Source organism: Rattus rattus, chromosome 18 (assembly GCF_011064425.1).
Source record: "Rattus rattus isolate New Zealand chromosome 18, Rrattus_CSIRO_v1, whole genome shotgun sequence".
NCBI lineage: Eukaryota > Metazoa > Chordata > Mammalia > Rodentia > Muridae > Rattus > Rattus rattus.
The window spans coordinates 9,282,890-9,294,442 of NC_046171.1; the positions used below are offsets into that span (position 1 = coordinate 9,282,890).

The 11,553-nt window shown below is 50.7% G+C and overlaps 1 protein-coding gene and 1 pseudogene across 1 annotated transcript; one reads left to right on the forward strand and one right to left on the reverse strand.

The window, feature by feature from the left end:
• Positions 1-1,510: 1,510 nt before the first annotated feature.
• On the reverse strand, positions 1,511-11,329 carry LOC116887596 (H-2 class I histocompatibility antigen, Q7 alpha chain-like). Its single transcript, XM_032889218.1, has 7 exons — positions 11,316-11,329; positions 10,526-10,602; positions 10,054-10,323; positions 9,627-9,902; positions 2,640-2,915; positions 2,396-2,512; positions 1,511-2,217 (listed from the first exon to the last, which is right to left on the reverse strand). The coding sequence occupies exons 1-7, from the start codon at positions 11,327-11,329 to the stop codon at positions 2,156-2,158; spliced, it is 1,092 nt and encodes a 363-aa protein (XP_032745109.1). The 3' UTR covers positions 1,511-2,155.
• Positions 4,883-5,752, forward strand: LOC116887493 (annotated as a pseudogene).
• Positions 11,330-11,553: the final 224 nt, after the last annotated feature.

Sequence of the window (11,553 nt, forward strand, 5' to 3'; positions counted from 1 at the left end):
AACTGTGTGGGGCTCCTCATAAACAAGACCCCTAGGTTACACAAAATGGGATCACGTACTTCACCAACAACATAAGTGGCAGAGACCTCACTGCAGTCATTGCTGTCCCCACAGGACATTTAAAATGAGATACTTACTAGGCAGATATAGTGGCTCATGCCTTTAACCCCAACACTCGGAAGGCAGAGACCGGTGCATTGACATGGTCCACAGAGTGACCTCCAGGACAGTCAGAGCTACAGAGAGAGACCCTGCCTCAAAAGCAAACCAAGACAAACCAAACGAAGCCACCGCCAAACGACCAGTAAATAACGGGAGGCAGCTTTGACGACCGTACCCCCGTTTTCACGGGCAGAAGAGACATCTGTATTTTCCAATGAAAATTTGTATGAAAGTCAAGCCCTGGAGTGCTTTTCTGAAAGAGAAACTCTGTTAGAGAGAGAGATGGGAGGGGAGGAGAGGGGGAGAGAGAGAGGGAGAGAGAGAGAGAGAGAGAGAGAGAGAGAGAGAGAGAGAGACAGAGACAGAGAGAGACAGAGAGAGACAGAGAGAGACAGAGAGAGACAGAGAGAGACAGACAGACAGACAGACAGACAGACAGACAGACAGGGTTAGTGTGTGGAAGTATATTTCCTTACATCATACAGTCCTTGCACCACTTAGCTCCTGACTGACAGCAGCTGAGCCTCCTACATCCAGCAAGCCCTTCCACTGGAGAGCCCCACTGGGGAGTGTCAATGCTGGAATGCCTTTAGCAAGTGCTGGTGTGAGAACCCAACACAAAGTCACCTGGTAGCTGCTCCCAGTGAGTTGCCCCCCCCCACCAGAAACTTGAGCTCACAAACTTGTGAACCTGATGCATGTTTTCTGAGTGAGGGTGAATAGCATGTTACAAAGTGAGGCAGAGCAGAACACAGTCCCCACAGGACTGGATTCTCATAGAGACCCTGCTGCTTTCTGTTGGTCCTATAGACAGGAGTTAGACTCTGGAAGGTTGGGTGGAGGGAGGGAAGAATCTCAAGGCAAAGACCCTGGATGGGGAACATGTGCTCCTTGGAAGAAGTTCATGTTCTCAACCCAGTGCAGGAGCCTATTTGGGCCTTGAAGCGACAAGGACAGAAAAACACTTAATGCCATGAGTCAGAGATCCCAAAGGAGAATGAGATGGGTACCACTCACAGGAACCGGAACAGGCCTATTCCTCCATACAAAGTAAAAAGACACAGAAATAAACACAGAAGGGTGAAAATACAGAGCTCGGACTGAGCCAAGACTGACTTGCTGCAGCTGCTTATAATGCTGGGGACAGAACAAGGCTAAGGTCCTCCCCCTGTCTCCTCGATAACAGTCTGTCTGGCCCTGGTTCCACTAAGTGACAAACATAAAAGATCTCAGGAGGACAGAGCAGAGGAGTGACCAGACCACACCAAAGGACTCATGAGGTGGGCTCCAGATGAGCATGACCACAACCTCCTTGTGTCCCACCTGACAGCACAGGAAACACAGGTTCTGGAAGGTTCTCCACACTGCCATTTATTTTCTCTGCAAAATTCAGAATATTCTCAATCCCTTAATTTACCCATTAATCAACCCCTCGGGTCAAAGATTTGCACAATCGAATTCACATTCAGATTTCTATGTTTGGTGTGGAAGTGAGAGGCTGCAGCTCAGGGCAGCATGAAACTGACAGGATGCGGATTTCCCATCATGTCTGCTGGACCAGGAAGGAGGGCCGTGGAGAGGAGAACAGGGGAGTTCAGGGCCAGGGTGCTCGTGTATCTCCAGGCCTTCCCATTGTGCACACAGATAAAGCCAATAGCTTTACACATTTGTTGTTTCTAAGTCAGAGCTTGTCCCCACAGGAGGGCTATCTCTGGGGTAAAACACAAGAGTCAGGACGGTCAATCTGAAAACATCTCAAAGGCCCACCTCTCGTTCAAAGGCCTAAATCTGAGAGACCCTGGGACCCAGTCCTCTCCTTTGGCCCCAGGCCCAATACCAAGCCCCCAGGTGTCACCTTTTCAAGCTCCAGAGAGGAGTCACAGCGGTGGACACTGTTGCTGCCTGCAGTAGAAGTAAGACGTTGGGGAGAATGACAGGTGGGGATGGAGGGGCCATTATGGGCTGACCGAGCTCTAGCTTCACCCCAAGAGCCTCAGAGACAATCCTGCCCCCCACACTTACTTTGAGCTGGAGCATAGGCCCCTCCTTTTCCACCTGTGAGAAGAAAAGCTGTGAGAATTAAAGGGAGAGTCTAACCCTAGGAAGTTTCCAGGATTGACACAGACTCAGGTTAGAGACAGTAGCAATGAGGGGTGTGGAGGGGTTTCCCACGGATGGGGCAGGGCACACTTATAAAGGGAGTGAGAGCTAATCAGACCCTGCCCTTTTCTACCTGTGTTTCTCCTCCTCTTCATCACAACAGCCACCACAGCTCCTATGATGGTCACAGCTCCAAGGACAACCAGGACAGCAATCATGGCTGTGTTGGAGACAGTGGATGGAGGAGACTCTGGGAAGGACAGGTACAGGAAATGAAGGTGGGGGTCATGACCCCAGCTCTCAGCCCTGACCAGCTCAGGGTCTGCAGAAGGCTCCAGCTTTCCCTGACCCCAGCTCTGCACCCACACCCTCCTTACCCCATCTCAGGGTGAGGGGCTCAGGCAGCCCCTCATGCTCCACAAGGCCTGTGAAATTCTCCTCCTCTCCAGAAGGCACTACCACAGCTGCCCACTTCTGGAAGGTTCCATCCCCTGCAGGCCTGGTCTCCACAAGCTCCATTTCCTGGGTCAGGTCCTCCCCATCCCTTTTCCAGGTCAGAGTGATATCAGCAGGGTAGAAGCCCAGGGCCCAGCACCTCAGGGTGACATCACCTTCAGGATTGGGGTGATGGGTCACATGTGTCTTTGGGGGTTCTGAGGAGAAGAGTTGGAAAGTTCAGGCATTTTTCATTCTTCCTGGAAACTACAGGTGCTTAGGTGATCCATCCCATGGAGGGACAACTGAGCTGCGTCCTGAGAGGGATCAAAGACCCTCAACACCCATCCAGATACTCCTTTCTTTGGGAATTTCTAGGCATTCCATGTCTCTCATCACCTTTCGAGAAAGAGAGTCCTGCTCCAGTCTGGGTGGATCTGAGACACTCAGTGTGGCCAGTGTCAGACCCCAGTGTGTGCAGAGAACAGGGCCCCAGAGAAGCCACTGCTCCAAAGGACTGAAGCATTCATTCCAGGGGTCATCTTGGTTTCTATCCTGAAACAGACGCCTTGGTCCCCAAGGTGTACAGCAAACTGTATCCAAGGAATTGCAGGAAAGGTCCCCTGTTTTATGCAAACCAAGCACTAGGACACCCTCAGATCCTCTAGACTGTACTTGTGACTGTTTTGAATTTTTTTGTACAGCAGGCAGTGCTAAGTGTTCATGATCCTCTCTGGCCATGAGGTGCTGGCTCAGCAAGATGTAGGCCAGGCTGAAGCCCCATCAGCAGGTGTGGTTCTCAGGGCCTCCTGTAACTGCCTTGACAGCTCCTGCATCCGGAATACAAGGTGGCAGTTTAGGCATCAGATGCAGGTGGTGTCTGCCCAAGCACCCTGGGAGGCTGAGCTATGAGTCTTCAAGAGCCAGGAAGAGCAGGGTTCCTGAGACTTTGAGCTCTGCATCTGGTCGCAGCTCTGCTGCCTGCACCCTGGGTGATGGCTGCATTGAGAAGGCACAGAACTGCAAGCAGAGAATTTGAGGCAAGGCTTGTCTCTCTGCAGTTCAACCTCAGAGCTCTGTGGAGAGCCCTGACTTCATCAAATATCTCCCTGCCAGGGTGGTTGTTGGCTTTCCAGGGCTGCATCAAACTCAGCTATTGTAAACTAACTCGCAAACTCCGAGCTCTCGGCGCCCCCTGCTGGTGCTTCTGTATGCTTGCGGATCCCATTCCCACCACAGCACAGACACCCAGTTTTTCTTTCCTCTTTTTTTTTTTTTTTTTTTTAAAAAAGGAAGAATAGTGTAGTGGACTACCTTGTATCGGGCTCCCTGAGGCCAAGCTTGGATATGGTCGTGGAGAAAGACCTCAGCCAGCAAGAGCATGAAGATGTGAGCAGGGAGACCCGCCTCCTCCCCCACCCCCAGTTCTTCCTGTGACCCTGGGCAGGTGCACTGCCCAGGAAGGGAGAGTGGAGGGGCCTTGGATGCAGTGGATATGGGGCAAAGCAAATTGTGGTCAATGCAGGGTTGCAGCTTCCCTAATGCTTCGGCTTGCCTTTTGTTGTCCCCTCCCCCGACCCCCCACTTTCCCGCAGATGCCATTTTCCTCCCTCCCTGACACTCTCTGGTAGGAGTCCTGGTGAAGGCCAAGGAGGTCACCAGCAGCAGGAGCAGCAGCATGGAGCCATCAATCACAACTGGGGTTAGAGGCACATCTGAGTCCCATGGGCTGTGTGGACTTTATAACCCGTAACCGTGTCGATGCTGCTTGGTTCCCCAGGATCACACAACCAAATGGGAATGAGAACTGCCATCTGTCAGCAGTGTCCTGGCTGAAGGACCTGACACAGTTTAGGAACAAAAGTGAAGCAGGGGAAACTGGGAATGCCCTTATCTCTTCCCCACCTGACTTGACCTGCAGACTAAAAGTTTTCCCCAACACTTAAAATGAGAATACCTGGATAAGAAGGTAAGGATACTGCCTGGTGTTTCTTTTTGGGAAAACACCAAATGGGGGATGACTCAGGTGCAGCAGGAGGGTCCAGAGTCCCTGGGGGCCCAGGATTAGGAGGCTGTGGTGGCTTCTGCAAAGGATTCAAAGGGTTGTTAGGGGACAACCATGGCAGTTGCTTCAGGTCTCATTGGAGGTAGAGCTGAAGAGGCATGGATCTTCTCCAGCTGGGCCGCCTGGTTAAGGACATGAATACCAAGTCTTTGGAGAATATCTACCTGTTCTCCCCACCCATTAAGGAGTCTGAGATTATTGACTTTTTCCGGGGTGCATCCCTAAGGATGAGGTTCTGAAAATCATGCCAGTGCAGAAGGAGACTGTGGATGGGCAGCTGACCAGGTTCAAGGTTTTTTTGCTATTGGGGACTACAATGGCCATGTTGGTCTTGGCGTTAAGTGCTCCAAGGAGCTTGCCTCTGCCACCCAAGGGGTCACCATTCTGGCCAAGCTTTCGATCATCCTGGCGAGGAGAAGCTACTGGGGAACAAGATTGGGAAGACCCACACTGTCCTGTGCAAGGTGACAGGCTGCTGTGGCTCTGTGCTGGTGCATCTCATCCCTGCCCACAGAGGCACTGGCATTTCCTCTGCTCCTATGCCCACGAAGCCACTGATGATGGCCGGTATAGACGACTGCTACACTTCAGGCAGGGGCTGTGCTGCCATCCTGGACTACTTTGCCAAGGCCACCTTTGATGCCATCTTCAAGTCCTACAGCTACCTGACCCGCACCCGACCTCTGGAACATTGATGCCCTGGCAGAAGATCACATCCAAAGACTTCTAGGTCTGTAAGATCCATCAGAAATAAAGACAGGCCCTTAAGGCCAAGAGACACAGGCAAGCAAATCTCAGAGTTTAACGCCAGTTGGTACAGAGCTAATTTCAGTTAAAGAAAAGCTTAGGTTCTGGTATTGCGGTACACACCTTTAATTCCAAAGAATGAAGGTAAAGTGAGGTTGTAGAAGGACGCCCTCCTGTTTGAAAGTGATGTGCTATTGAATGGCAGGAAAGGTGACATGTCAGAGAAAGATTTGAGAGACTAGGATATGCCCATTCTCAGAAGAATAGAGAAGAAAGGGAAGCTACTGAGGGTAGGGACAGACAGTGCAGGAGGAACATAGTCCAGTCCAGGGAGAACATGGAGACATAGGTAAGGACAGAAAGAACAGAGAGTCAGAAGGAGCCAGAGGATTAGAATACATTGGCAGAGTTGGGTTGAGACCAAGCAGAGCGATTCAGAGGCTGAGAGCAAAGCCAGGTTAAATAAATCAGCTGGGAGAGGAGTTTCAGCCAGAACAGCTGAGTAGACCCAGCATCCAGAATTCAGAAAAACCAAGAAAAGCTCAGAGGGTGAAAACTGTCTAGGCCTATATTAGAGTATGTGGGTGCTATAACCTTTACAGACTAGGCCTAGTTACCTGACTGAGGCAGTAAGTCTCCCAGGCAACAAGAAGAATAGGACAATGAAAGATACTTTTACAACCCACTCTAAATACAATGTTACTTCAGCATCCTGTGAGTCAAATGGATATTTGCAGATCTTCTTGTCTTAGGGATTTAATTAAAAAAAGAAACAACACAAGGTAACATCTGATACAACAAAAGATGATACAAGTTTGTCAACTTTTCTCAAAAGTATCATTAGAATAAGTTGTAAAAAAGATTTATTTATTTTATGGATATGAGTACACTGTCACTGTCTTCAGACACAACAGAAGAGAGCATCAGATACCATTACAGATGGTTTTGAGCCACCATATGGTTGCTGGGAATTGAACTCAGGACCTCTGGAAGAGCAACCAGTGATCTTATCAGTTTAACCAATGAGCCAATTGTCCACCTGGTAAAGTGTTTTGTTTTTGTTGTTTTAGTGTCCTATTTGTCTTAGTCATTGTTCTGTTGCTGTGAAGAGACAGGAGGACAATGGCAATTACTGTAGAAGAAAACATTCAATGGGGCTGCTTTGCAGTTTCAGAAGTTTCGCTCATTGCAATTACATGGGAAGGATATTGGCATGCAAGCTGGCAAGGTCTTGAAGATGGAGCTGGGGTCTTTACATCTGGTTCCTCAGGCAGCAGGAAGAGAGCCTCTGGGACTGGCTCTGGATTTGGAAACTTCTAAGACCACCCCCAGTGACACACCTCCTAATCCCTTTAAATAGTACCACTCCCTAATGACCAAGCATTCAAGTCTATAGGCCAATGGGGGCCATTTTCATTCAAACTAACATACCTGGTCCAACAGTTTGTACCCTATCATAATGTCAAACACATTCAATCCAGCTTTGAAAGTCCCCACAATCTGTCAGTCTCCAACACCTTAAAAGTTCAGAACTCATAGTCTCTTCTGATACTCAGGATAATCTCCTAATTGCAACCTTTCTAGAAAGAAGATCAAAGTGCACATGCCGTACTTCTACCACACAATGGCCCAGGTGGTACATTTCTGTTTCAAAAGGAAGGAAAAGCAGCAAAGTGAGGAAGTGTTAGATCACAGACTAAACTCCAGCTGGGCAAACTGTAAACTACATCTCCATGTCTGACACCTAAGCTCTCTCCAAGTCCTGTCAGCTGTATTGTATGCAACACACTTCTCTGTCCAGGCAGGTTGACACCCGCTAGTGATTTTCATGAAGATTGACATCTCCCATATCTTGGATTCTCCAAAAAACTCTAGGTTTTATTTTCATAGCTTTCCACAAGGACTCTCTGGGCCCCATTGTCACACAAGACCCCACAGAGGAATCCTGTCCCACCTGACACTCGCACAGGAAACACAGATTCTGAAAGGTTCTCCATCTGCCATTCATTTCCTCCTCAATCCTCTGAGCGTTCTCAATCCCTTAACTTCCCCACCAGTGAACTGCACATGTCAAGGGGTTCACATTCAGATTCAGATGTTCAGTGTGGAGGTGAGGACAGCCTGGAGCCGACAGCATGCAGATACCCCAGTGTCTGTTGGACCAGGAAGGTTGACTGTGGAAGGGATGACAGCCAGTGCAGGTCCCACGTGGCAGCTGTCCCAAGACAAAGAACAAGAGTCAACACTGTCAGTATGAAAACATCTCAAAGGCCCACCTGAGACCATTCAAAGGTCTCAACCTGAGAGGCCCAGGAACCCAGTTCTCTCCCGTGTGCCTCAGCCCTAATACTCTGCCCCCAGGCGTCACCTTTTCAAGTCTCCAGAGACAAGTCAGAGGTCTGGGAACTGTCCCCATCTGCAGGAGAAGAAATACCAAGGCACACTCAGGAGACTGACATGTGGGGTGGAGGAAGAACCTTCAGCTCAGCTCCCACCCTGAGTGCCTAAGGGACGGTTTTCCCTCATGTACTGACCTGCAGCAGGAGCCTAGCCTCTGTTTCCACCTGTAAGAAAAAAAGCTGTGAGAGTCCATGGAAGTCCTGGTCCCAGGAAATTTCCAGAACAATAGCAGCAGACTAGGGAAGGTTCAGGAGGCATGAGGAAGGAGTTGTGCAGGGAATGAACCATGGACAGCCTGTGATCTGTGGCGCTGTGCAGGGTCCTTCCCCTCTGACCTCTGATCTCTGACCTCTGATCACAGAGATTCTTGTGTAGATCACCTCCACCATCAGGGTTATTCCTCTCTCCTTCATTTTCCATGTGCTTTACTGTCCGATGGGTGTCAGCAGACATATCCAGTTATGGCACGGTTGTGCTTATGGTATATGTGTATTGTGCTTATGGTGTATGTGTATTGTGCTTATGGTGTATGATGTGTATTGTGCTTATGGTATATGTGTATGGTGCTTATGGTATATGATGTGTGTTGTGTTTATGGTATATGTGTATTGCTTCTTCTTTACAATGGACCCTTGTGAAAGAACCAAGTAGCAGCCCTTACATACCTTTTTGCCTTTTCATCCACCTAACACCACAAATGATGAAGCCTATGATGACCATAGCTCCAAGGACAGCACCAACAATGGCTACGATGCTTGTCATGGACGTGGGAGGCTCTGGGAAGTAGAGGGGAGGAAGGGAAATAAGGGTCATGGCTCCAGTCATTAGGCCTGACCTTCTCCAGGGTTTAGAGAAGGTTCCAGCGTTCCCACACCCTCCTTACCCCATCTCAGGGTGAGGGCTCAGGCAGCCCCTCATGCTCCATGTGGCATGTGTAACTCTGCTCCTTCCCAAGAGGCACCACTACAGCTGCCCACTTCTGGAAGGTCCCATCCCCTGCAGGCCTGGTCTCCACAAGCTCCATGTTCTGGGTCAGGTCCTCCCCATCCCTTTTCCAGGTCAGGGTGATGTCAGCAGGGTAGAAGCCCAGGGCCCAGCACCTCAGGGTGACATCACCTTCAGGACTGGAGTGATGGGTCACAAGTGCCTTTGGGGGTTCTGAGGAGAAGAGTTGGAAAGTTCAGGCGCTTTTCATTCTTCCTGGAAACTGCAGGTGCTTAGGTGATCCATCCCATGGAGGGACAACTGAGCTGGGTCCTGGGAGGGATCAAAGACCCTCAGCACCCATCCAGATACTCCTTTCTTTGGGAATTTCTAGGCATTCCATGTCTCTCATCACCTTTCGAGAAAGATACTCCTGCTCCAGACTGGGTGGATCTGAGACACTCAGTGTCCCCAGTGTCAGACCCCAGTGTGTGCAGAGAACAGGGCCCCAGAGAAGCCACTGCTCCAAAGGACTGAAGGGGGTACTGTTGGTCATTCCAGGGATCCTCTCGGTTTCCATCCTGAAAGTGACTATGAGCTGTCCTGAGAGAAGGGTACACACCAAGGAGAGGAAAGCCCCTCTCTCCCTCTCAGATACTGAGTCAAGAAAACTAGAAGCCTTCCCTGTATCTTGAGGCTGGACAAAGGCAGGATTCTACCTTATCTCCTTTTCTTTCCCAACCAGAGAAAAAGGGAGCTGAGGTGGGATTGTTCCTCACACTACACTACTTACCTAAGTGTTGCCAAGTTTCCTCCCAGTTCTCCAGTAATCTGTGGAGTGTTTCCACGCACGTGCCCTCCAGGTAGGCCTTGTATTTCTCTGCTACACCATCCTGCTCCCACTCCTGTTGAGTGGTCTGCGCCACTGCATCTGCTGCTGTCCAGGAGCTCAGGTCCTCATTCAGGGTGATGTAATCATGGCCATCATAGGCGTGTTGATAGTGCCCGCTTTGGAAGCGACCATCAGGTCCCACATAGCACCCGTGCATATCCTGGATAGTGTGGGAACCTGGCCCAGGACATGAATTCAGTCCCTCCCATCTTCAGGAACAGTCCCTCCCACCCCCAAACCTAAAGCAAACCTCATGCACCCATAGCCCTTCAGTGAGCTCAAGAGCGAACGTGACCTGAGACCTCTGACATCCAAGAGGGTCATTTACCATCTTGACTCTGGTTGTACTTGCGCAGCAGATTCTGAAGGCAAGTTCGGAAATTCTGGGTGTGCTCCTTGAATGACCGAGTCTCCTTCTTCCAATACTCCGGCTCCATTCGTTCCACCCACAGCGCGCTCGGCTCCGCTCTCGGATTCTCCGCGTCGCTGTCGAAGCGCATAAACTGCGTGTCGTCCACGTAGCCCACAGCGGTGAACCGTGGCTCCCCGAGGCCGGGCCGGGAAATGGCAGTGGCAAAATAACGCAGCGAGTGTGAGCCTGGGGGCACCAAGCGGTGAGACCACGAACTCCTCTCGGGACCCTGGGCCGGTGCGCGGCCGGGGAGTGGAGCACGGCGCGGGAACCGGGACGCGGTGGAAAAGGGGAGGAGGGTCTGGTGGGCAACGCAGGGACGCTGCTTCCGCGGTGCCGCCCCCGCCCGTCCCGACAGAGGCCTTTTCCCTTCTTACCCTTGACTCACCTGCGCGGTTCTGGGTTGTGACCAGGGCGGCCGCCAGCCATAGCAGCAGTAGAGTGCAATGCACAAGGCTCCCTATTCTCACACAGGGGGATCCAAGTGCAGTGTTACAAATCCTGGGATTTGTAACTTGCAATCACAGCTACTTTTATCGTGTCTTCTAGGAACCTCTTCCCAGTGGCCGTTTCAGGTACTGTGTACTTGACAATGTACACAATGACAGCAAGAGGAAAAGTGAAAGCAACCCAAGCCCCAGCTAAGCCCTCAGACCCTGAGAGCCACTCCTGAGAACTTGGGACTTTGTCCTGACTCCTTCCTTGGATCTGAACCCTGGCCCTGGGGGTCATACTGTAATCAGAGTGGAAACCTTCAGGGTGAGAGCAGTTGCTTTGCTCCTTCCCACCTCCACAGCCAACTCCATTGTGATGGCCCTGAGGTGGTCTGGAATGCAGTGTTGTCTTTAAAGCAGGAGGCTTGGACCTGCAAGCACCACACAGTTTCCCATGCAGACCAGGGGTCTGTGTCCACCTGTAGTGGCTTGGGGTTAGGGTTAGCTCACACTGCCAAGCCCGACTGCTCAGGAATCTGTGTTCTAAATACATAAATGGCCCAAACAGCCTCGTGCTAGTCCCACAGCGGGTCCTACCTGGCTTCTGACAGGTTCCCCCTGCACTGGGGAAGTAACAGCCTTGCACACCAGCAGCAGACTGTCAGCTTCTTGTTATTTCCTTCCTGCTGCAACTTCTTCCCTTGTTAGCCTGACTTCTCTCCAACCTCTCAGGAGCATTGTTACTGTGCGGACCCCATGCCAGTATTGTCTTCTGAGAAATGGGAAGATGTTTTCTTCATTGTCCTGATCTCTAAGTTGCCCAGAACAGCCAACTACCCCAATATTCCCCTCTGAGGTCTCTTAACACTAAGAGCCATTCATCTACAGCTGTCTTAGACTTATTCTGCTTATATAAGTGCATACACAACCGTACAAGCATATGCAGGCACACGCACAGACACACCTCATACACAGTCAGATA